Here is a 26,887-nt window from a genome sequence, read left to right on the forward strand (position 1 = left end):
GAAATGAAGGGAGAAAATGAACTTGGGTGATAGCCACTCCCTTGAGACCAGAGAGGAAAGGAAGTGGGCACACAAACCCTTTTGGTACAGTGGGGAGTGGTATGTTGTGATAAGATGGAATTATATAGGATGGAGGTGGTCATTGCCCAGCATCCTGGAGATTGACTTGTCCTGTCCCAGCCGCCTGTCACAGGTGCCAAGGCAGTTGTCCAAGGACGAGTCCAGGCTAGGGTTTGAGCGCCAGCCCCATTCTGGCAATGTTGGTCCCTGGAGAGGGCTTTTTTCCTCCTAGGCTCAGGGAAGGCATGAGTGGCCCCCAGCACTACAAGTTGAAAGTAGCTTCTTGGCTCTATATTCCTGAACTCACACCTACCTGGCTGTCGCCCCACTGCAGTTTACCACTTTCGTCTCCAGGAAAGGTGGGTCTAAGGAAAGAAGGCAAAATAATTTCTTCTTAAGACTAGCCTAATCCCACCTCTCCAGGCCTAACTGGGAAGATCCGGCTCCTAAGCTGGGGAACATTTGGGGAAGAGAGAATCCTAAGGGATAATTTAAAGAGAAAGACCATACCTATAGCCCATGAACCTGTAAAATGATCTTATCAACTGCCTAGCCTTTCTTCCGTTGGTGAATCTGAGTGGTGGAGGGGAGGGAGCCTTGAGTGCCCCCTGGTGGTTACAGTGTGGCACTAACATAGAATGCAAATAGTACTCTTGGCCCCACTATCTCTAGGCTTATGCTACAGTCGTGATTTGAGCACTTTAGTAAGCTCTCTCTAGTCCCCAAATAATTCTGTCTCCTATGAATTTCTAACAGCTAATTTGAGTGAAAAAAGATCTTGTTCTATAATGCAAGTACTCTAAAGAATTAGAGGATAGCCATCAGTCCTCCAGCTGCTGTGTCTGTTCCTTCTCTGACTTACTTCCTCACTTCACCACCTTTCTTCATCCTGTTAGGTCTCCAAGTTGCTGATCATTTGCCTGGACTGGAAGCTCCAGTCGTGCACTACTGCCTGGTGCCTGTGTCCTAATTTCTTCCCTTATATGGCCCCTTGACACCCAAGTTTCAGAGCTATCCCCCACTTCCAGTCCTTGCTCCAACTCACTCATCCTGGGAGAGACAGTATAGTTTTTGAGTCACATAGTCCTCTGTTGAGGCTCAGCACTGCCTCTTCTTCTCTTTGTGATGTGGGCAAATTACTCAACCTTGGAGAGTTTCCTCATCTCTAAAATGGGGATGATTACAATAGAGTTGTTGGGATTCAGTGAGCTGTTTCGTATCAAGATTTAGCACAGAGCCAGGCACACAGCAGGGGCCCTTTAATGGTAACCATTCTAGTTACTGCAGGTCAAGAGGCCCATTAAAGACTTGACATAATTTCAGTTAGAGGCCATGGGGACCTGGGCCTAACATGGTGGCAGTGGGAATGAAGAGCAGGGGCCAAGTGTAGAGGTGTATTTGGAAGAGTGAAATGACAGGGCTCGATACAGTGTGTTCAAGGAGCGCTGACGAGGAAGTGCCTTTCCGGGTTGACTAAGAGAATAATTGTGGCCCTCATGGTGGTGGAGGATTTGTGAAGGTAGTTGCATGGTGATGGGAGATTTGTGAAGGAAAGTTGCATTCCATTTTTTGACATGTTGAGTTTCTTGGCATGAGAAGGACTTCTAAAAGGAAGCTTTTAACAGGGATTTAGAAATTTGGAGTCCAGTGTGTGGATTTGGGAGCCGTCTGCATCCAAGTGAATATTGGGAAGATGGAGACGTTTTCTGAGGTGGAGTGACAGATGATGGGCAACCTTGGGGTTGCCCAATTTAAACCTACCCTCCAGGCTCCTGCCCTCAAATGGTAGCTTGACTCTGGATCCCTAACCATGGCTTCCTGGCCAGCCTCCTAATCTATGAATGTGGGCCTTAGTTTTCGGATCAGAACCATCTGGAAAGAGCTGCAGTAATCTTAGTGTTGACTCCCTGCTCCTGGGAGAGACCTCATCGCCTTATCCCTGCTGCCTGATATCATTGCCTGGCCAGGTCCGGGTGTCGGCCCTGTTGATTCAGAGTGACTTCGTCTGTGTTCCTAGGTCAGGGTGTTTTTGCTTGTGGAGACAGGGAGCCTGAACTGGTGGTGGGTGTGATACCAAGTTTCCTGTCTGGTGTAGCCTGAAGACCATCAATCCCTTTGTTCTGACTCATAGCCAAAGTCCAGTTCAACCTTTGCATTTTGTTAATTCTTTGCCACTTGGCTCCAGTCCTTCCCGCCTGATTCTTGACTGCAAAGTTAGCTTTGGACATAAAGATTCTTGGAGCTGCAATCAACTCATTTCCTCACATTTGTTCTCCAGAAATGGCAATAGCAAAAAAAAAATCATAAAATTGACCTTGAAGCAGTTAAACACACTTCCTACCCCTGTTAATTGAGTCCTTTTTATGAGCTCATGTGTGAGAATTAGGGCCAACCAAGAAACTGAGGGGGAAAAGTCCCCACAAGAGAACACCCTCACTTCTGACGCCAACTGCAAGTTCAGGGGATCCCAAAAACCACTCTTAGTTTCGATAATTTGCTAGAAGGACTCACAGAACTCATGGAAAGCTGTTATAATCACAGTTATAGTTTATTACAGGGAGAGGATGCGATTAAAATCAGTTGGAGGAAGCAGCACATAGGGTGGAGTCTGGAGAAGAACCAAGCATGGAGCTTCTGTTGTCCTCTTCTGTGGAGCCAGGATGTGTTAGTTCCCAGCATTGAGGTGTGACAGTATCCTCAGTATTGCCAACCAGGGATTTCACCTGAGCTGTTGTGTCCAGAGTTTTTGTTGGGGCTGCATTACGTAAGCATTATCCACTGCCCATGTGGCACAGATGGCACTCACCAGTCCATTAGGTGGTTGAGCTCTTGATGGCTCAAAGTCCCTAACCTAAATCACATTATTGGTGTGGCATAAAGACACTCCAATCATGGTGACATTCCAAGGGCTTTTAGAGATTAACTCCCAGAAGCCAGATGGCAGAGGCCAGACAACTTTTTTAGGTAAGGTTAAATTCTTTACCACACAGCATGAATAAAAAACACAAATAAGATCTGGAACACTTAGACCCACTTTTAACACCTCTCTTCTAACTCTTGCTTACTTTATCAGAATACATCAAATCTGACTCAATGAAAGTTATCCTAAGATCACAGGAAGAACTGATCAGCAAAACAACTTTGGAATAGACCAAAATGAAATTAGTACAGAATGAGATAAAAGAAAATATCAGGAGGCTGTGGCCACAGGCCAGAAAAGATTTGTATGTAAAGAACAGATGGAGGAAAAGATAAGGCAAAGTAAATTATACTATGGAAAAGCTCGGTCTCTTCAGGGCTGCAAAACCTGTCTAGGATCCAACTTTCCAAGGCCTTCCTCCCCCCTCACAAGCTCTGAAGTAACATTTATTGAAAGAAGCATTTGACAGTCTCCTCGACCAAGAGTTAATAATTGATGATTATGTATATAAAATTTCACCTGCTGCACTCAGGCACAGATGGCCTTGGGCTGCTCCCAACCTTCAAGGTTCAGAAGACTAGGTAAGAGATGAAGGATAATAGAATGTCGGAAATGCAGCTCTCCTTTAATAAGGAAGAGAGGCATGCTGAGAGAGGTCCTGGGAACTGCCTTTTTTGGGGAAGGATAAGGGGAACAGTTTTAATGACTTGGAATGAGAAGTAAAAGTAGGTTGATCCCCAAGGATATTATGTTCTTGAGGCTATTTATCAAATGGAAGAAGTCAACAACTCTTATTTCTGTCTGGGGAAATTTTTTCCCTTATGCTGTGGATTCTGATTTTACTAAGCACACACTTTATGCCAGATACTTCCATCTAGTCCTTATGACTCAAAAGAGGTACACAGCATCTCATTTCATAGATGAGGCCAAGTCACTTGCTGCAGGACGTGCAGTTATCAAGGACTCAAATTAGGCAGTCTGATGCCAAAATGGTAGTCCCTTTTTGATACCTAGAGGTTTGCAGGGACAGATACATCTCAACTTTCCATGACACGTTTGTTTGTCAGTGTCATCTGAGTAGAACCAACCCAACTGTGAACCAAAGAGGAGGCAAAATAAAGTGCCTGCAAATCCATGTACAAAGTTTGTATCCTTTATTGATAGCCCTTTGTTCAGAACCTATTGATATTTAGTGTAGGTGTAAATCTAGCAAATTTGATAGAATGACTTGACAGAGGTGGACTAGAAATAACTTAGAGAGGAAGATGGGATAAGAAAAGTGATAGATGCAGGGGAGGAGGGAGAATCATTGTCACAATGTGTTACCTGGTGCTTGAGGGCCTGCTGGGTACAAAGAAATCTCTGGGCTAGGGATCTGGATGGATACAGCCATCAGTGTTGAAAATGGTTGCTTTTAGGATACTTAACATACCTGATCTCTGGATCTTCAGCAACCCTGTGAGGTGTCCATTGGGTAAGGATTATATTTTATAGATGAGAAAAATGAAGTTTAGAGTGACTAACAGCTTGCCTTTGGTCACACAAGCCAGTGCGTTGCAGTAATGGAAGTAAAATTCAAGTCTTGTAAATTTCCCAACTATGTGGTTGGGAAGAGAAGACAAATATATTTCTGCCACTGCTTTGTGGATAATTCATAGGTAACGGGCAGCCTGCTAAAGGACTATACAACTGAAACATGTTATAAGTGCTCTGGCTTAGAGGGGGAAAAAATAAGCAAAACCGGATACAGTTAGTTTTCCAGAATAAGGATGTTTTTAAGTATACCTTATATCAGTAGTTTTCCAAGTGTGGGCTGTGGACCATCAGCCTTCACATCTCCTGGGATCATGTTAGAAATGCAGATTCTTGGGCTCCACCTCCCGCCTGCTAAGGCAGAAACTCTGGGGATGGGCCCAGTAGTCTGAGTTTTACCAAGCTGTCCTTGTGATTCTGATGCAGCTAAACTGCTATACATGGATGCCAATCACTCAAAACCTTTTCCTCTGCCTTGCATTTTGCTCCAGCATCTTTTGGCTTCCAGCACCTCCCTGGAATGTAGGCTCTACTTTGTGGCTGGTGTGGGGCTGGTGGCTGTGGGTGGTACACAGAGCACTGTACTTCATTCTGGAGAGCTTGGCTGACTGCTGTGTCATTTCCTGGCTGTATGACTTTGGGCAAGTCAGTTGGCTTTTCTGTTCCTCATCCATGAAGTTTTGATTACCTACTTCACAAACTTGTGTGTACGCTAAGTTAAATACTAAAATGATGCAAAAGTGACTAACAATGTCTAGTGCTTAGAAAGGTGTTTAACTTGACACTGACATCTGGAAACTTGACATCTGGAAAACCCACCTCTAGTCCTTGAGGGACCTACATAGAAATGGAGGCTTGGGCTGTGAGAGCTGGAATATTATCCCCCTCTTTAGCTCTATATAGGGTAAGGCAAGAGTAGGCAGCCAGGGAAAAGAAGCCAGTTAAGGGATCGGCTAGATCATGGGTTGACCAACGAAGGGTTGTGGGCCAGATCTGGCCCATACCTATTTTGGTATAGCCCATGAGCTAAGAGTAGTTTTTATATTTTTAAAGGGTTGAAAGAGAAATCAAAAGAATAATATTGTATGCCACCTGAAAATTATATGAAATTCAAATTTTAGTGTCCATAAATAAAGGTTTTTTGGAACACAGCCATGCTCATTCATTTACATTTTGTCTATATCTGCTTTTGTGCTACAACAGCAGATTTGAATAGTTTCAACTGAGACCGTGCGGCCTGCAGAGCCTAAAATATTTACTATTTGGCCCTTTGTAGAAAAAGTTTGCCAGCCCCTGGGCTAGGTGAAGGATAGAGAATGGAAACAAGAGATGATGCAGAAGATGATGACAAATAGCAAACATTTCCTGAGCTCTGCCAGGCACCGTGCTAAGCATTTCTCATGCTTTATATCACTTAATTCTTATAACACTTATGAACCAGGCATATCATTATCCCCACTTTCGACTGGAAAACCGAGGCTTATAACTTGCTCAGGGTCACAGAGCTCATTCGGTGGTAGAGCCAGGGTTTGAGTTGAGATCCAGCTGCCTTCCCAGCTGAGCTTGTAACCACTGTGCTCTGTTGCCTCATGGTGCCAGGTGGGTCAAGTTAGGGGAGGTTCGGGGTCTCAGATATGTTAGGTGATGGCTGGGAGGGCAGGGTGATAGCTGGCTGAAGGACAAGCGTGCCTTGTCGTGTGATGAAAATGCAGAAAGGGTGATTAGATTTTGAAATGTTTATGTGGCATGTTTAATGGAAAGAAGAAAAGCAGGCAGGGAGAAAAAAAGTCCTTATCACAGCAGATACCTCTGGGCTTAAATCACGTTCTCCCCCCAGCCCAGCACCAACAGCCACGGAAAAAGTGCTTATCTACTTCTCCCTCTCCCGGTCTGTTAATTAGCCCAGGCTGCTAATGAGGAGAGGTCGTTCTGAGCCCACATCAGGCTCGAAGAAGGGAAATGAGAGTTAGTGAGAAGGGACTGGACAGTAGAGTTCTGTTGCCTTTTTGTCTGTAAAATAAGAATGTCAAGGAACAATTGTTTCTTCATTACTGTGAATGTGAGCCTTGTGTTTTCAAAGGTCAGTGCCTGTGAGCACATCATGGTTTAGAGTGGGTTCCTATGGTAATTAGGCCATCGTGACTGAGGGTATTTTGTGTCAGGCAATGGGGTGCTGGATTTTTGTCTTTCTATTGCAGTACATGCTTGTTTGCTGCCAATGTAACCATTTCTGCTTGTCCCTCTTCTTGTTTTCATCCTTTCTGCACCACACGTAGTTCTGGAGTCAGAGAATTCCTCAGCAGGTATGGTTTCTCTTGAGTTCTTTCTGTCCCTTCCTTCCACCAGGGACCCTTATTAAACCAGAGGGGGACCAAGGAGTGTTCCCTGTGAGTGAGGAGTTTCTCTTTCTTTTTTCCATCTCTCAGATGAATGGAGGCTTTCTTCTAACGCTGATGCCAATGGAAACGCCCAACCCTCTTCACTTGCTGCCAAGGGCTACAGAAGTGTGCATCCCAACCTTCCTTCCGACAAGCCCCAGGTAGGCATGTGCCCAAGGGTGGCATGGGGGCTGGTGAGTGGTGCCTGTTTCTGAGTCTTTTAGCTTCGATGGGTGATGTCCAGCTTGCTCAGCTGGATAATGGACTAGGTTCAGAGTCGCACGTTTGGCCCACTGTGGAAAAGCTCTACAAGGACCAGAGTTAGGGAGAAGTTGGGGTCAAGGGAAGCAGAAGTGTGGGATGAGGTTGGTCTGTGCCAGGGCACTGGAAATATAGGACTGATGTTTTCTAGGTTTGAAATGCATGTGGCAGTGTTCTGAAAGAGGGAATCCATTTAGCCTTGAATAAGTGGGAAAAAGTTCTGAGCCTGTTGGTTAAAAACTCTTTAGAGTGTAACATTCAAGAGAAGAGTGTGCTGTTGTGTTTATTCCATTAATTTGCTGCACTTGGGCTGTACGAGTTCCAGCAACTCTATCCTTATCAATCAGGTAGCTGTGGCCGGACCCTAATCCCATGGCCCAGGAGCAGGCAGCTAGAAGTTGGAATGGCAGTACAGCAGAGCTTAAACCACCTTCCTTTACCCTACAAAAGATGGTCCCCCCAAGTTGTACAGTTGGAGTCGGGATCCCCCTAGGTTGTTTTCCTGATCCTTCTTCCTTCCCCTCCCTGTTGCTACTTTGCCATTTTGCTGAAAAGAATAGACCCTGTTTTGATTCAGGCAATCTGGGAAGAGTATTTTTATGTAGAGGAGCCACATCTGTGGAATGGAGCAGTCTTTTCTTAAAGGAAGCTGTGCTGCTCGAAATATGTGGCAATAATGCATTCCTTGTGTGGTCCACTTCCCTGTGCCTGCCTTCTGTGAAAGTGCTCCCGGAGCTCACGAGGAACCCAGGGATTCCGCATGCCTTCCTGGTTCCCACCCCCCTTCTTTGATGATCGTCTGGCTGCTGAGGACATAAAATTGTGCTGGCTCCTGAAATGAAACCGAGTCAGATGATGTCTTCTTTCGTCTCTGCAGACCCTTGTCCTCTCAGGCTTGGAAGTGGTTGCTGAATCATCTGCCTTGTGTGCTGAGCAGCACCACTAAGCTTTCCGCCCCTGCCGCAGCTTGCCTCCCCTAGGTACAGTCGTGTGCATACAGGGCCACTGATCAGAACCAGGAGCTACAAGTGTGTCCGGCCTCCTGAAGTCCTCCTTAGATGTGGGGACTTGGGAGGTCAGTTGTCCAGAAAATGACTTCCCATAGTTTTCCCATTTCTAAGACCTTTCCCAGTGTGCTCGTGTGCTGTCTGTGGCACACTTCCTTCCCAGCCATCTCAAGAACAGATGTGTTTGGCTCTGTCCTGATAGGAAATAGTGCTGATCATCCAGGCAAGTGTAGAACCACATCCTCTTCCACTATCAGTGGCTTAGCCCAAAGGATAATTCACTGATTTCTTCTGGCTTTGTAAACAGCTCTAAAGAGATCGTTTTAAGAGTATGCAAAGTAAATAAAAATTCATTTTAAACACATTTATTTACCATAGCTTTATTGAGCGTTTCTTGTGTCCAGATCACGGTGTTAAACATTGCCCTCAAGGAGTTTATAAGGGTGAGCCTCATAATAAGGGTGAACATCCTGTAATATCTTCTATGAATAGTGTATTTTCTTATCTGTCACTATCCAAGAATTTTCCTTTTGCTGGGGCATCTTAAAGGGAACCTGGTAAATTGCTGAGATAGAGGTTTTGTTCTGTATATTCAGTGTAAAATTGGCCATCCAAATTTCAAGAACTTTTAGGTCATGCATTACCTTTTGGATTTGTTTTTTGAGAGCAAAAATGTCTATATAGCTGTTGCCAGAGCTGTCAGTACACATTGGCTTAGACAAAGCCAAGGCTGGCTGGGCTGGGGATTGCCCTGGCTTGATGTCAGCTGAAGAAAACTCTCAGACCCCTGCAGGCCTAGCATTTTCTCAGAAGGACTGAGTTGGGGTCCAGGAGACTCAAGCGCCAGAGAGGAATCCTTTCTCCTGATCTCCCATAGGCTGCCTTTTCTCCTGCCAGCCTGGACCTTCTGCCCTGCTCTCTTCATCCCCAGTAACAGAACCAGGGCTTCCCTCTCTCTGACAGCATCATCATGGTGGTCCCTGCAGAGGTGAGGATTGCCAGTTTCTGGAACTGTATAAACTAGGAACGTATCAGATTCTTCAAGCAGCCCCATATTTTCACTGCCCCGCCTTCTAAAAAGAGAAATAGAATTTCATTAGTGGCCAGCTGGGGAGGAATGCCAACTGCCTGTGTGGTTCCTACAGTGTTTACAATAAAGCAGAAAGTAGTTCCTTCCACGTAAAGTGACTGTGCCTGTCCCCTTCCTTCTTTAGGGCTAAAAGAAGCCCCAGGACAGGAAGGCCTTTGGCTCTGAGTGCATTGTCAACACTCTGGGGAAGCGTCCTCTCTACAGGGTCAAAGCCCTGGGAAGGCTTGTGCCTGATGTAATGCAGCCTTGGCACCATATATGGCCATGGCCAAATTAAGTTAAAAACTCATCGAAACCGATTTCTATTCTATCTTTGGACAAGAAGGAATCACATGTGGGACACTTGAGCTCAAAGTAAAAGTACACCAGAGTCTAATTCAAAATTGTCTTTTACTTACCTCCCTGACAACCATTATCAACTTACCCCGTTTAGTGCGGGCTAGTTCAAACATTTTGTTTCTAGAGAGCGTCGTTTAGTCTGTAAACATGCCCCAACCTCCAGCCTAAGTTCACTGAAACCAAGTGAGTACATCTGGAAGGTTTGGTCCTGCTGACTCCTGAATAGAGGCTCTTCATCTCTGTTTCTGGCTGGTACATAAGGCCACATTCCACTCGTACCATCCTGGGCACCCTGTGCCCATGACATCGAGGTAGCCTAGGATACCCAGATAGTTTCTCCTTCATCCAGGTCATTTGTTACTTGAAAACTGAGTTTGTTAAGGGACAGGTTACTTACTATTTCTGGGTTGATACTCTAATCCAGACTCATAAAACTTTTTTATTTGTCACCTATTCACCCTTGCTAACATCCCTTTCCAGAAGGGAAAGTTGCTACCCAAACACCACACAAAATAAAATAAAAAACAACTCCAAAGTAGACCCCTACCCTTGTACCCTCCTAGTTTTTGATCACAGCTTATTTACCAGCTATTGCCCAAACTCTAGTATACCTTACCTGTGCAATTTGGAGGAAGGTTCTGGTTTTATTCCAGTACTGGGCTTTCTTTGAAGATAGGGGCCAGTGAAGGAAGTCTAGGTGTCTTAGCTTTACCTACTTTAACAAAGTAAGCCATATTACAGGTGTAATTAAACAACAGACATTTATTTCTCACAGTTCTGGAGGCTGGGAAGTCCAAGATCAAGGTGCCAGCCAATTCACTTCCTGGTGAGAGCTCTCTTTCTGGCATGTAGACGGCCACCTCTGCACTCTGTCCTCACCTGGTGGAAAGTGAGAGCTCTGGTCTCTCTACGTCTTCTTATGAGGACACTAATCCCAGCATAGAGACCCCACCCTCAGGACCTCATCTAACCCAAATCACCTCCTGAGGGCTCCACGTCCAAATACCATTACTTGGGGTTAGAGGTTCAAGATATGAATTTTGGGGGACACACATTCAGTCTATAACACTAGGAAAATAAACTTTATTTTCCTCATCTTATGGTCTGATTCCCCATTCAGCCACAGGTTGACAGATGGCTCTCACTGAAATGAGGATCAGCCTAGAGATTTACCCCATCTCCTGCCCTCTGCCCCTCTGAGACTCAAGGAGGAGCTAGGAGCCCTGTTGAGGGAGAGGGAATGAGATGTGAATTACAGCTTTCTGGCTCTGAACCTGGAACTAGAGCTTTGGGCTTAAGCCAGGAGCCTGAGGCTGATCACTCCCCTCTAGGATTCTCTGTGCCCTGTGGTGGGCTGGGTGGGAAATAGGAAGGGGCTGGAATTTGACAAACCAGACACAGTCCAAGCCGATAGGCCAATCAAGTGCTTCATTGCCTGATACGTTTGTTCTGTGTGCATCAAAAATAGGAGACTACATGTTTTTAATCTCATGCCTGTCTTCCTTCTAATAATTAGTTCCATTAAATTGTTTCCTCTGAGAAAAGAGCACGTGTGGATTCTAAGTCCTTAGCATTCTCTTCTTGGTGAGCTTTAATTTATGCTTATAGAAGTGAGTGCTAAATCTCAGTGATTCAATTAAGACATCTGTCTCCTGTAAACACGCATAAGGATGATTCCTCCAATTCTCCATTTCCTAAGGGAAGACAATGAAAGACATTCAAGAGTTTCAGTGAACTTTTAAAGCTGAAAACTTAAAGAGAAAAATCTTTGAGGAAAGCAGATATGAGAAAATTGGTGGCTCTAGGGCTGTTTCCACTGGCATTTGGTCCTTGGGCACCCTTCTTCAGTCAGGAGGTCTAAAAAGGGTGCAGGTCTACCAAGGATTGGTATCAAAATTGACTTAGCACGTGGCCTCTCCTGAGCTGAGCTCAGCCTCCTTGGATGTAGGGGAGAGTCTGTCCTACCTTCCCAGGTGAGTATGATACAGTCCTTGGCTTTACACCGAAGAGAAATGTAGACTCCATGAGGAGTCTAAGCTGAGGATTTGCTTAAAAACATGTCAAGAATTGTTTTTTTCTTCAGATCATGTTACACTGCTATTTCTAATGGTCGTCCTTCTTTCCATTTTCCCACCTCTTTCTTTTTTTCCATTTTGATATTGTGCCTTGAAAATAATTCTAAAGATTCTCTCTCCCCTACACCCACTTCTCCCTAAAGAGGACTGCTTTGCATGGCAGCCCCCCGCCATCTGTGGTCCCTATAAGGACTCCCTTTACCGGAGCTCACCAAAGCCTTATGTCCCACCCGGCACCCCCAGCCAGCAGAATCCCTCACGACCCCGGCCTGTCTCTGCCCCTCTGGCAGCCAGATCAGCTCCCAAGGGTGTGATGCGTCCTGGGCCCTCGCTTCTGGGTTCCACATTCCCTGGTGCTTCATCCCAACCTCAGCATCACTATGTAGCCAGCAGGACAGTTTATAGTGAGAATGTGAGCTCTAACCCACGTCATGAGGTGGTTGGGAAAAAAAAGGTCAGCAGCTTATATGTACCTTGTTTATCCAATAACATTCGCCTGGTGGCATTGGAAAACTCCTCTTGTGTTGCACGTGATCCAGCCAAAGGCACTCCCTCTGAAGCTGCAGCCACTCGAGCACCGGCTCCCAGCATTGTCTCCCGCACAGCCGGCAAGGGAAAGCCACTCTCTGTTCCTCCTCCTGACCCTCCCAAGCTATTCTTTGACATCCGTAAAGATGGTGAGAGTCCTTCCCTGGGGACTCGGCCTTCGTTCCCAGACGCAGTGAGACCACCTGTGCTAGGCCCCCAGGTTACCTCTGATCCCGAAAACCGGAAGAGAAAAGAACCTTACCTTTTCCAGCCGTGTTATCCAGCCAAGGCAAGGAAATAGGAATGTTTGTCTGTCTTCTACACCGTCTCTTTTGAAACTCATGCTAGTAGCTCATTTATTTTCTGGGCTGCCCTACCTTCTCTTTCCTTATTAATGCTGCTGCAGCTAGAATCCCGAATTCTTCTCTCTAAACATCTCAGCACAATCTTCTCTGTGTCTCCCTCTCTCTCTTTTCTGTAAACATGTAGGTATGTCAGAGTGTGGAATCCGTAGACTAATGATATGGTGAGGTACGGAGTGTTTGTTTTATAGCAAAGTGCCAAAGAAATTGTATTTACTCCCAAGCTTTCAGGCTCTGCAAGTGGTTTTGGGGCTAAGCACAGCCTGCCTGCCTGTTCTGTTATTCTCTCTTTTTCTCTCTCTAAAGTGTTAAAAGGATTCAAAAATAGATGGATGGAAAGTAAACTTGGATGGAGTTCCCTCTGTGTCATAGAGTGTCAGCAGGCCAACTGGCTAGCACCGACTGTCTCATGTACTCTGAGGAAAGGGCACCGATTAAATATTTCTCAGAGTACATCATTGCATGTCCGCTCTCAACTGTTTAAATATGGAATTCCTTCTTCCCTGCCGTACCCCTTTACGTAATGACCCCCTTATTTCCTACAGGATGCCACTTCCTCCAGCCCAGCCCAGCCTGAGGTAATAGTTGTCCCTCTCTACCTGGTTAATACTGACAGAGGGCAAGAAGGCACTACCAGACCTCCAGCATCTCTGGGGCCACTTGGCCCCCCAGTCCCGGCGACCGCCCCTGCCGGCTCACCTCTGACCTTGCCGACTCTAGATGATTTCATTCCCCCTCGTCTGCAGAGGCGGCCCCACCACAGCCAGCCAGCCAGCACTCCTGGCTCCTTCCCCCCCGTTAGCCAGACACCACCATCCTTCTCACCACCACCTCCGCTGGTCCCTCCAGTACCGGAGGGCCTCCACAGAGTCTCGGAGCCTGACCTCACGGGAGCTGTTTCAAGTACCGTAAGCTTGCTGGAATCCCTTCCTCATGGCTTTCCTGAATGTCTGCTCCCAGCAGTAAAAAACCCCTTTCTCACTGAAGTACTAAGTTCTGAGGGAAGTGTTGGCTGCCACTGTGCTTGTGAGATGACTGGGATCGTGTTTGCTTCCACTAGAGTGCATGCCTCCCGTGTGTGTCTGTGGACTCTCACGGCTCTTCACAAGTCTAAGTCCCTCTTCCTCTCTGTCCTGTTTGGAATGCACACCTTCCTGAAAGAACTTTGTTTTCCTTCAGAGAAAACCTCTGTGGCTTTTCCTTTGGTTAGTTATACTCTTTGTAGACCAAGCAAATGTAATGTTGAGAGCTAAGGAAAGCTAAAGAATTGTGTGGAAAAGCCAGCAGCAGTTTCTTCAGTAGGGAGCAGGGGGATTCCAGGGGAGGAAAAGATTCACTCTTGTTGATTTAGCAAGTAAACAGACTCTCTTTTAAATACAGCAATGGCAGAGACTGGGTTAAAAAAAAAAAAAAGAGTCAAGTTTAATTGCACAAAGGGATATAAAAGCCTTGTACAAATGTTAGGACTGTTTCCTCGAAAGGCAGAAAATTGCTGGGGCCCCTGAGTGGTGGCTCACAGGGGCCTTTGTGGCAAAACAGTGGCCCCAGTGGTCATGGGAAGTTAAAGTACCTGACACCTTGGATCCAGTCCTGTGAGAGATAAGTCCCCATCATAGCTGGGAAAGCCCAAGTGCATTTAGAGAAAAAGCTGAGTCAGAGTACTCAGTCTATTCTCTCCTAGGAGCCCTGGGAATTGAGAGAATCTGAAAGAAGCTCAGTGTGAGTCACAAAATGGGGACACATGGATCTTTCCCAGGGCTGTGGGGTGCAGTGGGACTGAGTATGTAAAAGGTCCTGTTATAGTGCTTGACACAGAAAGAGTGCCCAATAAATATTGGCTACGTTGCTGAGGACTTACCTGAGCAAATAGCGGCCAGAGTTCCTCAAAAATAAGTAACTGGCTAATTAACAATTACTCATGAGTTTCTCTGTGTTCTTGGCATCCTGCTAGATTCTGTGGGAACATCCACGAGCAAGGCATGGCCCCTGCTCTCAGAGGATTTATCTGAGTAGTGTTATCAGTGCTCAAGCTTTGTGTACCTGGGATCATCTGAGGGGCAGGGAAGCTCATTTAAATTGTCAGCTCCGGGTTGTACTCCTAGAGTTTCTGACTGAGTGGGCCTAGGACTCAGACTTGGTAACACACATCCTGGGGGATTGTGATGCTGAAGGTCTGCGGACCACATTTTGAGATATAGTGATCCGGTGGGTTATGCAATTGGCTGATGGAAATAAACATTCACTGACAACCCTTTGCGTAAAGAGGTATGCTTATAAGATTGCCTCAAATGGCTCAATACTGAAGCCAGTCATGCAGAAAGCAGGAAGGAAACAGTTTTTTGGCTTGTAGGAGAATTTATAGTCAGATATCAGGCACACCAAAGCTGAGAACAGCTACATTCTGGGCTGGGACCTCTTCTCAAATCTCTAGATGCAGCACAATGCAGTTAGGTAAAGACCTGGCCAAATGTGGCCCAGGGGCTTGGATAGCCTAGCTTTGAGCTTTGCAACTCAGCCCTGTTGGAGGAAAATGCTAGATTGTTCCCTGATGCACTCCCCTCACCCCAGCTCAACTTATAGGTGAGTTTAGAAGCCGCTGTTGTTTTGGAGGGTACAGGCATTCTTCCCTTTGGCTCAGAATGTTTCTCTGGAGCAGCAGGTAACGTGAGTCTTATTTTTGGTGCGCTAGAGTACCATTGTGATTAGTTCTGTTGTATGCCCTATCCTTTATCATTTGTGTAGATCTGGATTTTCATATTGAGTTTGTTTCAGGTGTGCCAGGACAGATGAGTTGGGACTGTGTCCTCAATTTCCCAAACCTGACTGATCAGTGTAGTACAGACTTCCCGGGAAGACTCCACTTGACCTGATAACTTCTGGTTTGGCCTTGGGTAACAGTAAGAGGTGACAAAGGAACCTGCTTGGGTTCTCCACTGCACGAGAACTATCAAGAAGAGCAGAATCCCTTGTGGATGGTGGCCAAGCCACTAGTTGATATCTGCTTCGTTGGCAGAAATTTGAGAATAAAAGGGAAGAAGAAAATTCATGTTAATTGATCCAGCTTATTTTAGTCAATAGCCTTTTTTATGTGATGTTCCAGAAATAAAACTTGTGCCACAGAGTAAAATTTGTGAAGTGCCTAATGCTTATATGCTCCATCCAAACATCACATTAGGCATTTTTACTTTAAAGAGCTGTATGCCTGATTTCTTGGGTGCACTGTGGCAGAGTTTTCACTCATGTGTCGTTTATCTTTATTACATCACTTTGGAAGTAAATTAGGATAAGTGTAATTGTTTTCCACTTTACAAATGAAAAATTGAGATGAGGCACTTCTGTACAAGATCATATTGTGCCTCTCAAGTCTTGGGAAAAGGTTTTATTCACCCTGAGCTGCTGCTCATAGATAACAGCTTCGACATTAGGGCACTTTCAGAAAGGTCAGACTGAGCAAGCCAGTGTTTGTAGGAAGCCCCTACTGTGTGTGAGGAGCTGTCCTGGGTGCTGACAGTCACTGCCTCTCTTTTGATGGGCATATGTTCTCTTGCTACAAAAGTTGTTCAGAAACACCTTTGGTGGTAGATGGCTCCTGTCACTTATGTGGCATTTACTGAGCCTGCTGTCTGCAGGGCATTGTGCAGGTGCAAGGGGAAAGGAGGAAGAGAGGCATAGCCCTTGTCCTGCAGGTGCTTACAGAGCAGTTGATCCCTGATGGAGCATACTAATTGCTTTGAATCATACTTTTATCTGGAGAGTAACTATCAAAGTCTTATTCTTCAAACTCTTTAAGAATGATATTCTGGCTTTGTAAAATTTATAGCCATAATAGAGGAAACTATCTACATATCCTTACTACATTTCGAGGTCTTATTTTCACGTCTTTAGGAAGGCTGGCATTATTCCCATCATACAGATTATAATGTTGGTAGTAATAATTTTTTTGGTATTTCTGGCAGAGTCTTCAGGTTTTTGAAGTTGGGATTTTCACAAGTTTTACTTCATAGATCTTTGTCCCTCAATATTGGAGTGAAAAGAGGTCACAGTAGGACAGGATAATATCCACATCTCAGAAGCAAGCGCTAGCGAGGTTGTTCAGTGATGCAGATGATAGGAGTAGCTTTCCGAGAGTATCAATATTTAGCTCTTCCCTGTTCTTACATCATGGCTTCTTGTTCTCACATTGTCTCATGTTTCTTTAAACAAGTGTACTAAACTTTCCTGATTTTTCCCAATTAAACCAGCTCTCATTCTTGGATCGCATTTGGAATTGCATGAATTTTGCATGTTAGTCTACTTTGATTTGAATTTGCTTTTTCAGTAACCAGGTTGATCCACAGTTATTACCAGGTGAAAATAATGAATGATGTTGCTGAGACTTTCAGTATCATTCACCTTCCCTCTCTCCCCTTACTAATACCAACAAAGACCATAAGCATTCCAGATTAAACTTCTAACTGGATTTAATGATATGTCTCATTGATGCCATTTCTTTTTATAATTAAGGTCCTTGTAAAGCCTTAAATTTCTTCTTTTTAAAAAGCATTAACTCTAGGTTTCACGTATTTATAGTTAGTTACAACATTTGTTTTCTTTTCAGGATTCAAGTCCTCTACTAAATGAAGTTTCTTCATCCCATGTTGGAACTGATTCCCAAACCTTTGCACCAGTTAGCAAGCCAACATCTGCCTACCCCTCCACGACAATTGTCAATCCCACTATTGTGCTCTTGCAACACAATCGAGGTAAGGGAGCTTCGCAGCGCACCACTCCCTCGGCCCACTGGAATCAGCATAGCTACTCTTTGACATCTGGGGCAAGAATTCTGCCATTCCAAGGAAATTTCCACAAATCCCATCCTTCCCTGAGGCCCTCTGCCCCAGTTTACTCACTCCCACAACCCACAAAGTCGATTACAGCAGGCAGACAGAAGCCCTGTCTTAGGATGATGTCAGGTGTCCGCAGAAGGAAGCTAGCGAGGTGCATGTTCCACACCTTGAGTATCCGCAGTTTTCTTCAGATGGTAGCTCCAAAAAGAAAGAAGACAGAAAAGAAAAAGTGTGTGCTCCTTAATTCCTCACCATAAGAATTTTAATCAGAGCTTTTCTGGGAAAATCTAGGTACAGTTCTAAATCATTTAGTTCTTTGACATGAATTTTCTAGAAAGCAGAATTTTGAGTGCCAAAATTAAAAAGATAAAACACAGTGTATGGAAAGTTTTCTAAAATAGAAAACATGTTTTTGTACTCTAAAACAGAGGTTATTGAACCTTCTCTGAATGACTCACCGGCCTTCATTCTTGCCAGCAGTTACTGCGCTGGGCCGTCACTCAGCACACCCTCTGGGGACTTGAGGACCACACGGCTATTTGCCCCTGACACTGTGTGGCCCCCAACAGCTCTGCTGAGGATTTTCATGTTTGTTTTCCTTAGTTTCTCTGACTGCTTCTGGTTGGTTCTTCTCCTTCTCTGAAGGGGCATTGTAAGTGAAGCAGAAGTGCTTTGAGGTAATAATTGTATGTGTTGACCCTTCTGCTTTAAAATTCCAGAAGACGATTCTAAATCTCAAGTTTTCCTTTTGGGAATTCCGTAGGGGAATAAACTTTCTCTTCACAAAACTCCTTTGTAGTGTGAAATGTAAAGCTTTTGTGTGTGTGGTTTCCTAGCGTAGAAAGGTCTTTTTAGTCTGGATTGCAAAGAACAGTGGAAGTTTAATTATTTTGTTCAGAGGCCGGCTCCGTGGCAGAGTGGTTAAGTTCACGCGCTTTACTTTGGCAGGCCGGGGGTTCACTGGCTGGGATCCCGGTTACAGACCTACACACCACTTATCAGTCCATACAGTGGCGGCATCCCACATAGAAGAACTAGAATGACTTACGACTAGGATATACAACTACATACTGGGGCTTTGGGGAGGAAAAAAAAAAAAAGAGGAACATTGGCAACAGATGTTACCTCAGGGCCAATCTTCCGCACCAAAAAAGCATACCTTTAAAAAAAAAAATTATTTTGTTCTGAGCCCAAAGCTCAGATCAAATCTTTCTTTTCTTGACTCCCTGCTCCCCTGCTTCATAGTTTTTTCTCCTCCCCTCCCCCCTCTCTGTTAACTTGGATGAAAATGGGACTGGAGTCTATTTTTAATTGTTTTCCATATTAAATGGAGTTTTCTATTTCCTGCTTCTAACTTGAAAAGCAGATGAATGAAACATTTTTTCTCCCTTAAAGTCTTCCCACTCAAATCTTAAATAGTTGTTTTAGTAGTTTTATTTTTTCATATGTGTGGCCCCATATTGATTTTCACCCATGAACCTGGGTTCTTCAAAAGATAGAAAGGGTCCCAGCTCCCACACTGAGCTGTCTAAGAGCCCATGCCCATCCTGGCAGTGGCTTTCTCTGCCCAGGAAGTGTCCGTAATGCAGGACAAAGTGAAATTTTCATTTTCTATGAACTTCTTTATGACTCACTTTTTAAAAAAATCCAATCAAACAGAAGCAAGTTAGTTCCCAGAAAGAAAGGCAGTTTCTTTAAAAATGAGATTTATTCCCAAGGCAACTTGGTTTTTGGGAAATGCCAAGTGTAATGTCAGCTGCTTCTACCGTGTCCCTCTGATGACACCTACTGAGACATCTTTGGGCACAGAAATGCCTGTAGTTCCTTTTTGTTTCTTCCATGAACAAATGGATTTTTCTTGTTTACCCTAATGCCTTTGGTTCTTGCCTTTCTCTTTTGTCAAAGTCCTGCCCTTGGGCTTAAAAATCAGAATTGTGCAGCCTGAATCACACATCCTTCAGAAAAGGATACAAGTACATTAGTTTTTTGGAGTTAAAAGCAGCTTCCCATAAAGAGCAAACCATGTGTTCCCTAAGGAGGTGGGGCAGGAAGAGTCCAGAATGGAAGCAACAGCTGGCCCAGCCTGGATTGCTAATTGTCAGTGGGCTTTAGGTCGAGCGTTTTTCGCTTTGCTTTGACATTTAGCCAGCCTGGCCGCCCTGCTTTGCCTCATAGATGGTACCCGTAAAAACGATTGCTTAATTATTGCAGAGTCTCCCCAGGGAATGATAACTTTACTCCACTTTTGGAATTCTAGTTTAGTCATCCTAAAAAAGATTCCCTTTTTTTTCCTGCCTAGACTGTCCCAAGGCACAGTGTGACAATAACCCTCTCTCTCCAAGTCAGCTTCCCCTACTGCAAACAATCAGAGGGACCTGTGCATCTGGCCTGGCTTTGACTGTTGTGCATACACTTTCCTGAACTTTCATCCACATGTGTCTGAGGGAAGATCACTTACAATCAGTCTGGCAAGGAGGATTTGAATCAGAAAGCTCTCAGTACTGAAAAGGCGCATGAGTCCCTGAGCTCAGAGCTTCTCAGTCTTTAATGTGCATCAAGCCTTGGGAGTCCTCAGATTCAGGAGGTCAGGGGTGGGGCTGAGAGTCAGCATTTTTCAGCAACTTACAGGGCATGTCACTGCTGCCAGTCCACAGACCCCTTTGGAGAGCGAGAGCTCGGTGGTTCCCAGACTTCTGGATCTCATGGTCACATGCAGCAGTCTAGGGACTACCCTAGGATTGCTCATTTCTAACTTTATTAAATAACACTCCTGAAAAATAACTGCTGTTATCTGTATGACGTGACATTCTATGGAAGAAAGGCCATTTCACACCTCAGAAGTGGAAACAATATAGTCTTTTAAGTTGAATAAATTTGCTTTTGTCTGCTGGGGAAGGCCTTGCCTCCAGCTTCCAGATCAGAGTTTGGGAAGCATAGATTCAGTGAGCACTTTGACCTAACAGATGAGGAAACTGAGGCTGAGAGTTGACATGATTGATCGGTGTCATCCAGCAAGTTACTGGCAGAACTGAGCCTAGAGCTCTGCTGGGCTTCTGTTGTCCAGTGTGCACCTTGTCCACATGCCAGAGGTGGATAGGGCCACTTCCGCCGGCTGTGAGCGCCTGTGCTGCTCTGTTTACTTCTTGCCCACACTGATTCGGAGGGAGGCTGGGGATGTGCCCAAGGGGGATGATGACAGCACCCATGAGCTGGCAAGTGTTCTATTTTTATCTATGTGGCTGCTTTATATTTAGCAGCTGTGGAAGGTAAAGGTCATTTTTGTGCTTATCCCCTAGCACGTACACACAGAACTCTCCAAAGGAGATGTTGGCCTCCCCTCCTCGTGAGTGCCCAGGAGGGTGAGAAACTCATAGACTTTCAATGTTAAGAAACAGTGGGGGTGGGGCTGGCCCCTTGCCCGAGTGGTTAGGTTTGCGCGCTCCGCTTGGGCGGCCCAGGGCTTCACCGGTTCGAGTCCTGGGCGCGGACATGGCACTGCTCATTGGGCCATGCTGGGGTGGCATCCTGCATGCCACAACTAGAGGGACCCACAGCTAAAAATGTACAACTGTGTGCCGGAGGGCTTTGGGGAGAAAAAAAGGAAAAATAAAATCTTTAAATATGAAAAAAGAAAAAGAAAAAAAGAAACAGTGGGGGTCTGGTGGTTAGAGTTGGTGGAAAGAAGCATAGACTAGGAGTTGGGGAATCTATGTTCTAAACTCAGCTCTGATGTTCAGTGTCGTCTTGGATAGTTTGTGCCTCTTATCTGAGGTCTCGCAGCCAGTGCCGACCTAGTTGCCAGAGTTGTTCTGAAGATTGAAAGTGTTAACACGTGAAAGCTCTTAAAACAATGTCTGGCATTTAGCAAGCTCTCAGGAGATCATAGCTGCCATGGTTATGATTATAATTATATTTCCCTCAAAAGGTACCAAGACTGGGGTCATATAAGGTCCTGCTCACTTGAAACCAGGGAATTGGGAGGGTCTCTTTCGGTGAGCAGATCATCTTTCTTGAGATAAGATGTAAGCAACTAGAAAATAGTGACAGTTCCCTGAATCCCGGTGTGGATCTAGGGGGAGGGGGATAGGAGACACTACACTTTGATAACGGGAGCCATGTGAATACCCTTGCATTCAGCTGGACTATACAGCATCTGAGTCCAGAGGATGGTGAGGATGCAGATTTTGGGACCCTAACAAGTTATGCCGGGACTTATTGGTCTTACCATGTCTGTGTAAATCTTACTTACACTGTGTATGTTTTCTCTTATCACAGAACAGCAGAAAAGACTCAGTAGCCTTTCAGGTAGGTGAGAAATATTTATTTACACATTGACACCTGTTCCTCTTACAGCCATCTTCTGGTTACCACCTGATATTCGATCAGCACGGCTTTATGAGCTCCTCTGATGTGTTGGGGACTCTGTTTGTTGCTGGACTGCAAAGATGATGAGAACAGAGATGATTCCTGCCTCCCTGCAGCTTGCGCTCGTGGGGGCAGACCAGACAAGTGACCCAAACTCATAAGTGTGTCCTTTGGAACTGTGATAAGTGCCTTGATGAGAAAAAATACGATATTCTGAATCAAAAGAACAGAGAGTTGTGCTTTAGATGAAGTGTTAGTGGCAGGCCTCTCTTCTCTCCCTCTTCCAGGATGTGACAAGTCAGGGTTGGGAAGTGTGGGCAAGTTCTTTTCTTTTTGAGTGGCAACCTCAAATGCCAGTAAGTGGGGTTATGGACCCAGGTGAGAGCCTCCAGACCAGCAGTGCTTGGAAGAGGTTCTGAGAGCCCTGCTTCTTGAGCTTGAGCTGGCCTCAGCATCTCCTGGGGAGCTGGTCAGAACCCAGGTTCCCAGGCCACAGTTCCAGAGATGGGACTTGATGGGCATGGGTGAGAATTTGCACTTCTAACCAGTTCTGCGGTGATGCTGATGCTGCTTCTGTACTGTCCGCACTTTGAGTAGCAAGTTTCATCAAGAACCAACAGTGGTGGGAGGTGACTACAGATATAAGCAGGTATCAAGGCTCACTCCCTGATAATGTGTGTAGAGTTGGGACAAGTTGGGATGGGGAGGGAACAAACCTGTAGGTCAAAATTATGAGGAAACCCAGGAATGGGAATGTTTAGCCATTTCCTTATGGCGTTTGTTAGCCATTCTGCTTTGAATCTTGGTTCTACCACTTAACTATTGGTGCAACCTCAGGCGGGTTACTAATGATCTAAACTACAGATGAGTTTTCTTACCTGTCAAATGGGGACTGCCTTAGTGCCTCATAGGTTCTGCTTATACACCTTAGCACTGAGCATTGGCGCTCACTGAGTGCTTAATAGACGTGAGTTGCTGTTATCAGTAGGAGCCTCCATTAATTCACTCATCATTTTACTGAGTGCCTACTTTGTGTCAGGCACTGAGTCAGGCTCTGGGATTCTGTCGGGGAACCGTGCTGCCCTCGAACAGCATGGTGTGATGTGATGGTTTGTAACCTTTTTTGGTCATGAACTCATTTGGACAATCTAGTAAAGGCAGTAGGTTCATTCTCTAGAAACGCCACAGGTGTGCAAATGTATGCACATGGTGGATTTGCAGATACTCGTGAACTCCAGGGTTAAGAACCTCTGCTCTGGTGGATAACAAAAGCCACCATTTTCTGAGCAGCTGCTCCATGATTTCTGTGTTACTTCATCCTGTTGCTGTCCTTGTGATTCGTGGAGAGCCCGATGGGGAGGACATGAGGTTCTCACACCCTCTCGGCTTTATCAGGACTTGGACCAGGACAGGCTGTGGTTGAGAACAAGGTGCCCTTCGCTGCCTTCTCCTGGTGCTGCCACACTGCAGCCCACTTCAATCCCTGGTCCCAGCCCTGGTTGCTGAGAACAAGGTGGCTCTGAAAAAAAGGTAGCCCCTGTGGGCTCCTTCCTGCCTTTGAGATTTGGAAAGGAGCAGTGGAATAGATGAAAAAGGCACCCAGCCAAGTTAGGAGACCCAGAGTTTGGTCTGGCTCTTCCCTCCTGTAGCTGTTTCTCTTTGGGTAAGTAACTTCACCTCTCTGGGCCAGTTTCCTCATGTGGGAAATGGGGATGGTAATCCTTGCCCTTCCTCAAAGAGGTGCTGTAAGGATCATATGCAACAGGAAGGGGAGTATGCTTTGCACGCAGGAAAGTGCTATGTAAGTGTCAGGGCTTCTCCACCAAGCTGGCAGGCTCCAGCCACTTCCTGGGCTCTAAAATAAGCCTAATGCTTCTGTCCTCCTTGAACATTGGGACAGATCCACTCATGGTGTTTGGTAGAGTAGGACATAAAGCAAGTGCTCACTAAATGTCAGTTTTTGTTTAAAAAGAAGAAGCACCATTTTGTCTCAGAAGCTCCTGCAGGAGAGAGGGCTGGCTGGGCTGGTGCTCCAGCCTGTGCCTGGAGTAAGGAGGCTTTGCCCATCACAGCTGTGGTAATGGGACTTGGAAGGGGGCCACCAGCCTCCCTCCCTTTAACAGATTTTTACTAAGCCTCCATGGGGCTTCACGCTCAGGGAGACTCATCTGGAACATGACCCACATAGTGTTTGGCCTCATGAAGCTTATGGTCCCCTTGGGTGGACAGACAGGAAAACAAGATAAGGGCTAGGACAGAGGGGCTGGCATAGGTGTAGAGGCCATGCCTCCCTTGCCCGAGAGAAGTGTAAGCATGGCCATAATCCTCGACACAAAGTTTTGGGTGTGAAAGGAAGGGAAGCTTTCCCGCCTCCCACAAACACAGAGGCCCCATGTCAGGTTGTCAGCAGCATCATTTATTTAGGGGCCCTTTCCAGGACCTTCCTTTTGAAAGCACAGTATAAGATTAGAAGGAGGGGCCGGCCCGGTGGCGCAGCGGTTAAGTTCGCACGTTCTGCTTCTCTGCGGCCCAGGGTTTGCTGGTTCGAATCCCGGGGGCGGACATGGCACTGCTTGGCAAACACCATGCTGTGGTAGGCGTCCCACGTATAAAGTAGAGGAAGATGGGCATGGATGTTAGCTCAGGGCCAGTCTTCCTCAGCAAAAAGAGGAAGATTGGCGGTAGTTAGCTCAGGGCTAATCTTCCTCAAAAAAAAAAAAAAAATGATTAGAAGGAAACGCTCCAGGATGTTGTGTGAGGGAGCAGTATTTGCTCAGTGAGAAGTAGCAGCAAGCCCTCATTGTAACACAGATGTCAAAGAGTGGCCCTGTCACCTGTGTGGCACAAAGAGGTGTCACTTTGGGTCTTCACTATATAAAGAAACATTTTTTCTTCAGGGGCTGCAGTTCAGCCCTCTGTGTATTGAAATCCACTCAGTCATGAGTCACATGATCACAAGCTTCTAAAGTAACATAGCTCAGGACTAATTTTTGGAGATCAAAAGGCCTGGCAGCTTTGGAACAAATCCATGGACTGTCAGCTTGACTTTTGCAGTTAAGTGATTGTTGTTAGCGCTACCTGCCCTACACATTTTTTAAAAAACTTCTCTGGGTCTGAAAACCCTGAGAATGGCATATCTGCAATCTTTTCTTAAGAGATGACATTAAAAAGTGAGGAGCGTGAGCGCCTCCAAAGCGGGACAGAGCTTGCAATCAGTGTCCCCTGCTGCTTCTTGAGCACACTTAGGGAAGGCCTTTCCAGGTAGGAGGAGAATGCTCAGCAAAGCCATATTAAGGGTAGACTCTGGTAACTTGAAATCCCCTGAGCTTCAGGCTTCCTGCCAGATCCGTGGCCTCCTGTTGGAATTTCCTGGGAGCGTGAGAACTCATCCCATGATGCCAGTCTTGTCTTACATCCTTTAAAGCCAATGGTGACGTTGCCAGGGATCTGGTTTTCTGAAGTACTTGCTAAGCTGAGTCTTACAGAATGTTGAGAAATCGTTCTGTGGTCCCAGAATGAGTCCTCATTTCAGAAGTTAGTTTGCCATCCAGGCAGAGTGGCCCCATTGAGCAGGCTGTGAAGTCGTGAAGCTGAGCATGCTGATATCAGTGTTTCCCCACTTCCTCGACCTCTTCTCCACACACAGACATCTCTGACCTTGGCACAACTTTGCATGTGCCCTTGGGTCCCACCTTTTTGCCAAAGTTTGGTCGTCCAGCCAGCACTCTGCACCTTTTCCTTTCTCTTAGATGAGAGCCTTTGCCTCAATCAGTGAGCACGTAGTGAGCACTTGCTGATTGCTAGGGCACGTCTCCATCCCCTTCAGTCTCACCTCATGGGCTTCCCTGTTAGGACTTTAGACCCCCCTGGTATAAACCTTTTTGCCCCTTAATCTTTTGACCTCTTTGGTTGCCATCTGACACCTCCTTCCTTCCCTGACAACCTCCATCCCTACTTACTGCCCCACTTCCTGCTCACACATTTCGTCCCTTTCCCTGCAATCTGGCATCTATCCCCACTGCCTTCCTGAAATTTCTTCCTCAGAGCCGTCCTGTGACTCTTCTTTCGCCTAATCTAATGCCTCCTCCTCTGCTGCAGTTATTTATTTATTTGACATGTTTAACCACCCACTTCTTGGAATTCCATCTTTTCTGGCTTCGGTGACACCTCGCTGTACTTCTCTGGCTCCTCTCCTGTCCCTCTAATGACACCTGCATCAGTTGGGGGATCCTTTTTTGCTTTTTAACCTATAACTGTGACATTCCTCAGTGCCTGACTTTGGCCCTTGACTGCTCTCACTCACCTTCTCCACTGAGCTCTTCCATTTCCTTGACTTCAGCAATCACTTCTGTGCCAATGGCTCCAAAATGGCACTCCATCAGGGCCTCTCACCTGGACCCCACTCCCATATTTCTTATAGGGGCCTCCAGGGCATTTCCACCTGAATGTCTTGCTGTCTTCTCAAAGTGTTACTGTGTCTGCGTGGAAGCAGCCATCTCTCCCTGCCTTCCCCAACCCAGTTTCCTTTCCTGACTTCTCTGTTTGGATCAGGCCAGGCTCCCAGGCTTGAAACCTTGGTGCCATTTTTGAGGGAGGCAAGACAGGCTATGGTTCAGAGAGGACCACTGGAGTCAGGTGGACACTAGACCGGATCCCATCTTGACTGTAAGCTGGCTGTGTGACCTTTAGGGTACTTTAACTTCTCTGTGATTTGGTCCCCTTAACTGTTTAAAAACAATGGAGGGGTGGTAATAGTTTCTTCCTCAAAAGGTTATTGGGAGGATGAACTGAGATCATATATATGAAGAGTTTAACACAATACCTGGCACATCATAAGCTCAGAGTAGTTCAAAGGCCCCCTTACGTTTGCTTATGCTGTTCCCTCTGCCAGGAGCACCCTTCACTTCTTGTCTGTCTGGCTGACTCCTCTTCTGAGAGCTCGGCCCTGAGCCAGCTGAGTTGGACGCTGACTCCTCTGTCAGCCCTGGTCACCCTGCATTCTCATTGCTGCCTCTCTTGCTCTTTCTACCCACCAGACCATAAGTTCCTTGGAGGTTGGTGCTCAGAAAGGTTCACCTTTGTGTCCACAGGGCATGTAAATACCTAGCATCTGGGAGGTGCTTAGTAAATGCCTTCCTGTAAA

At 45.9% G+C, this 26,887-nt stretch overlaps 1 protein-coding gene across 50 annotated transcripts in view; it reads left to right on the forward strand.

Annotated features, from left to right (window-relative positions):
- Positions 1-26,887, forward strand: part of SORBS1 (sorbin and SH3 domain containing 1) — a 219,134-nt gene that overhangs the window by 112,793 nt on the left and 79,454 nt on the right. For 19 of the 50 annotated variants that reach the window (XM_070486497.1, XM_044753556.2, XM_070486526.1 and 16 more), the window contains 4 exons: positions 6,790-6,816; positions 6,940-7,052; positions 17,151-17,295; positions 21,655-21,684. In XM_070486497.1, the coding sequence (XP_070342598.1) occupies positions 6,790-6,816; positions 6,940-7,052; positions 17,151-17,295; positions 21,655-21,684 (315 nt within the window). Of the gene's footprint in view, positions 1-6,789; positions 6,817-6,939; positions 7,053-13,098; positions 13,462-17,150; positions 17,296-21,654; positions 21,685-26,887 lie in introns of all 50 variants that reach the window. The other 31 variants (XM_070486370.1, XM_070486391.1, XM_014858439.3 and 28 more) reach the window with 3 other exon arrangements.

This window comes from Equus asinus, chromosome 2, assembly GCF_041296235.1.
Source record: "Equus asinus isolate D_3611 breed Donkey chromosome 2, EquAss-T2T_v2, whole genome shotgun sequence".
Lineage (NCBI taxonomy): Eukaryota > Metazoa > Chordata > Mammalia > Perissodactyla > Equidae > Equus > Equus asinus.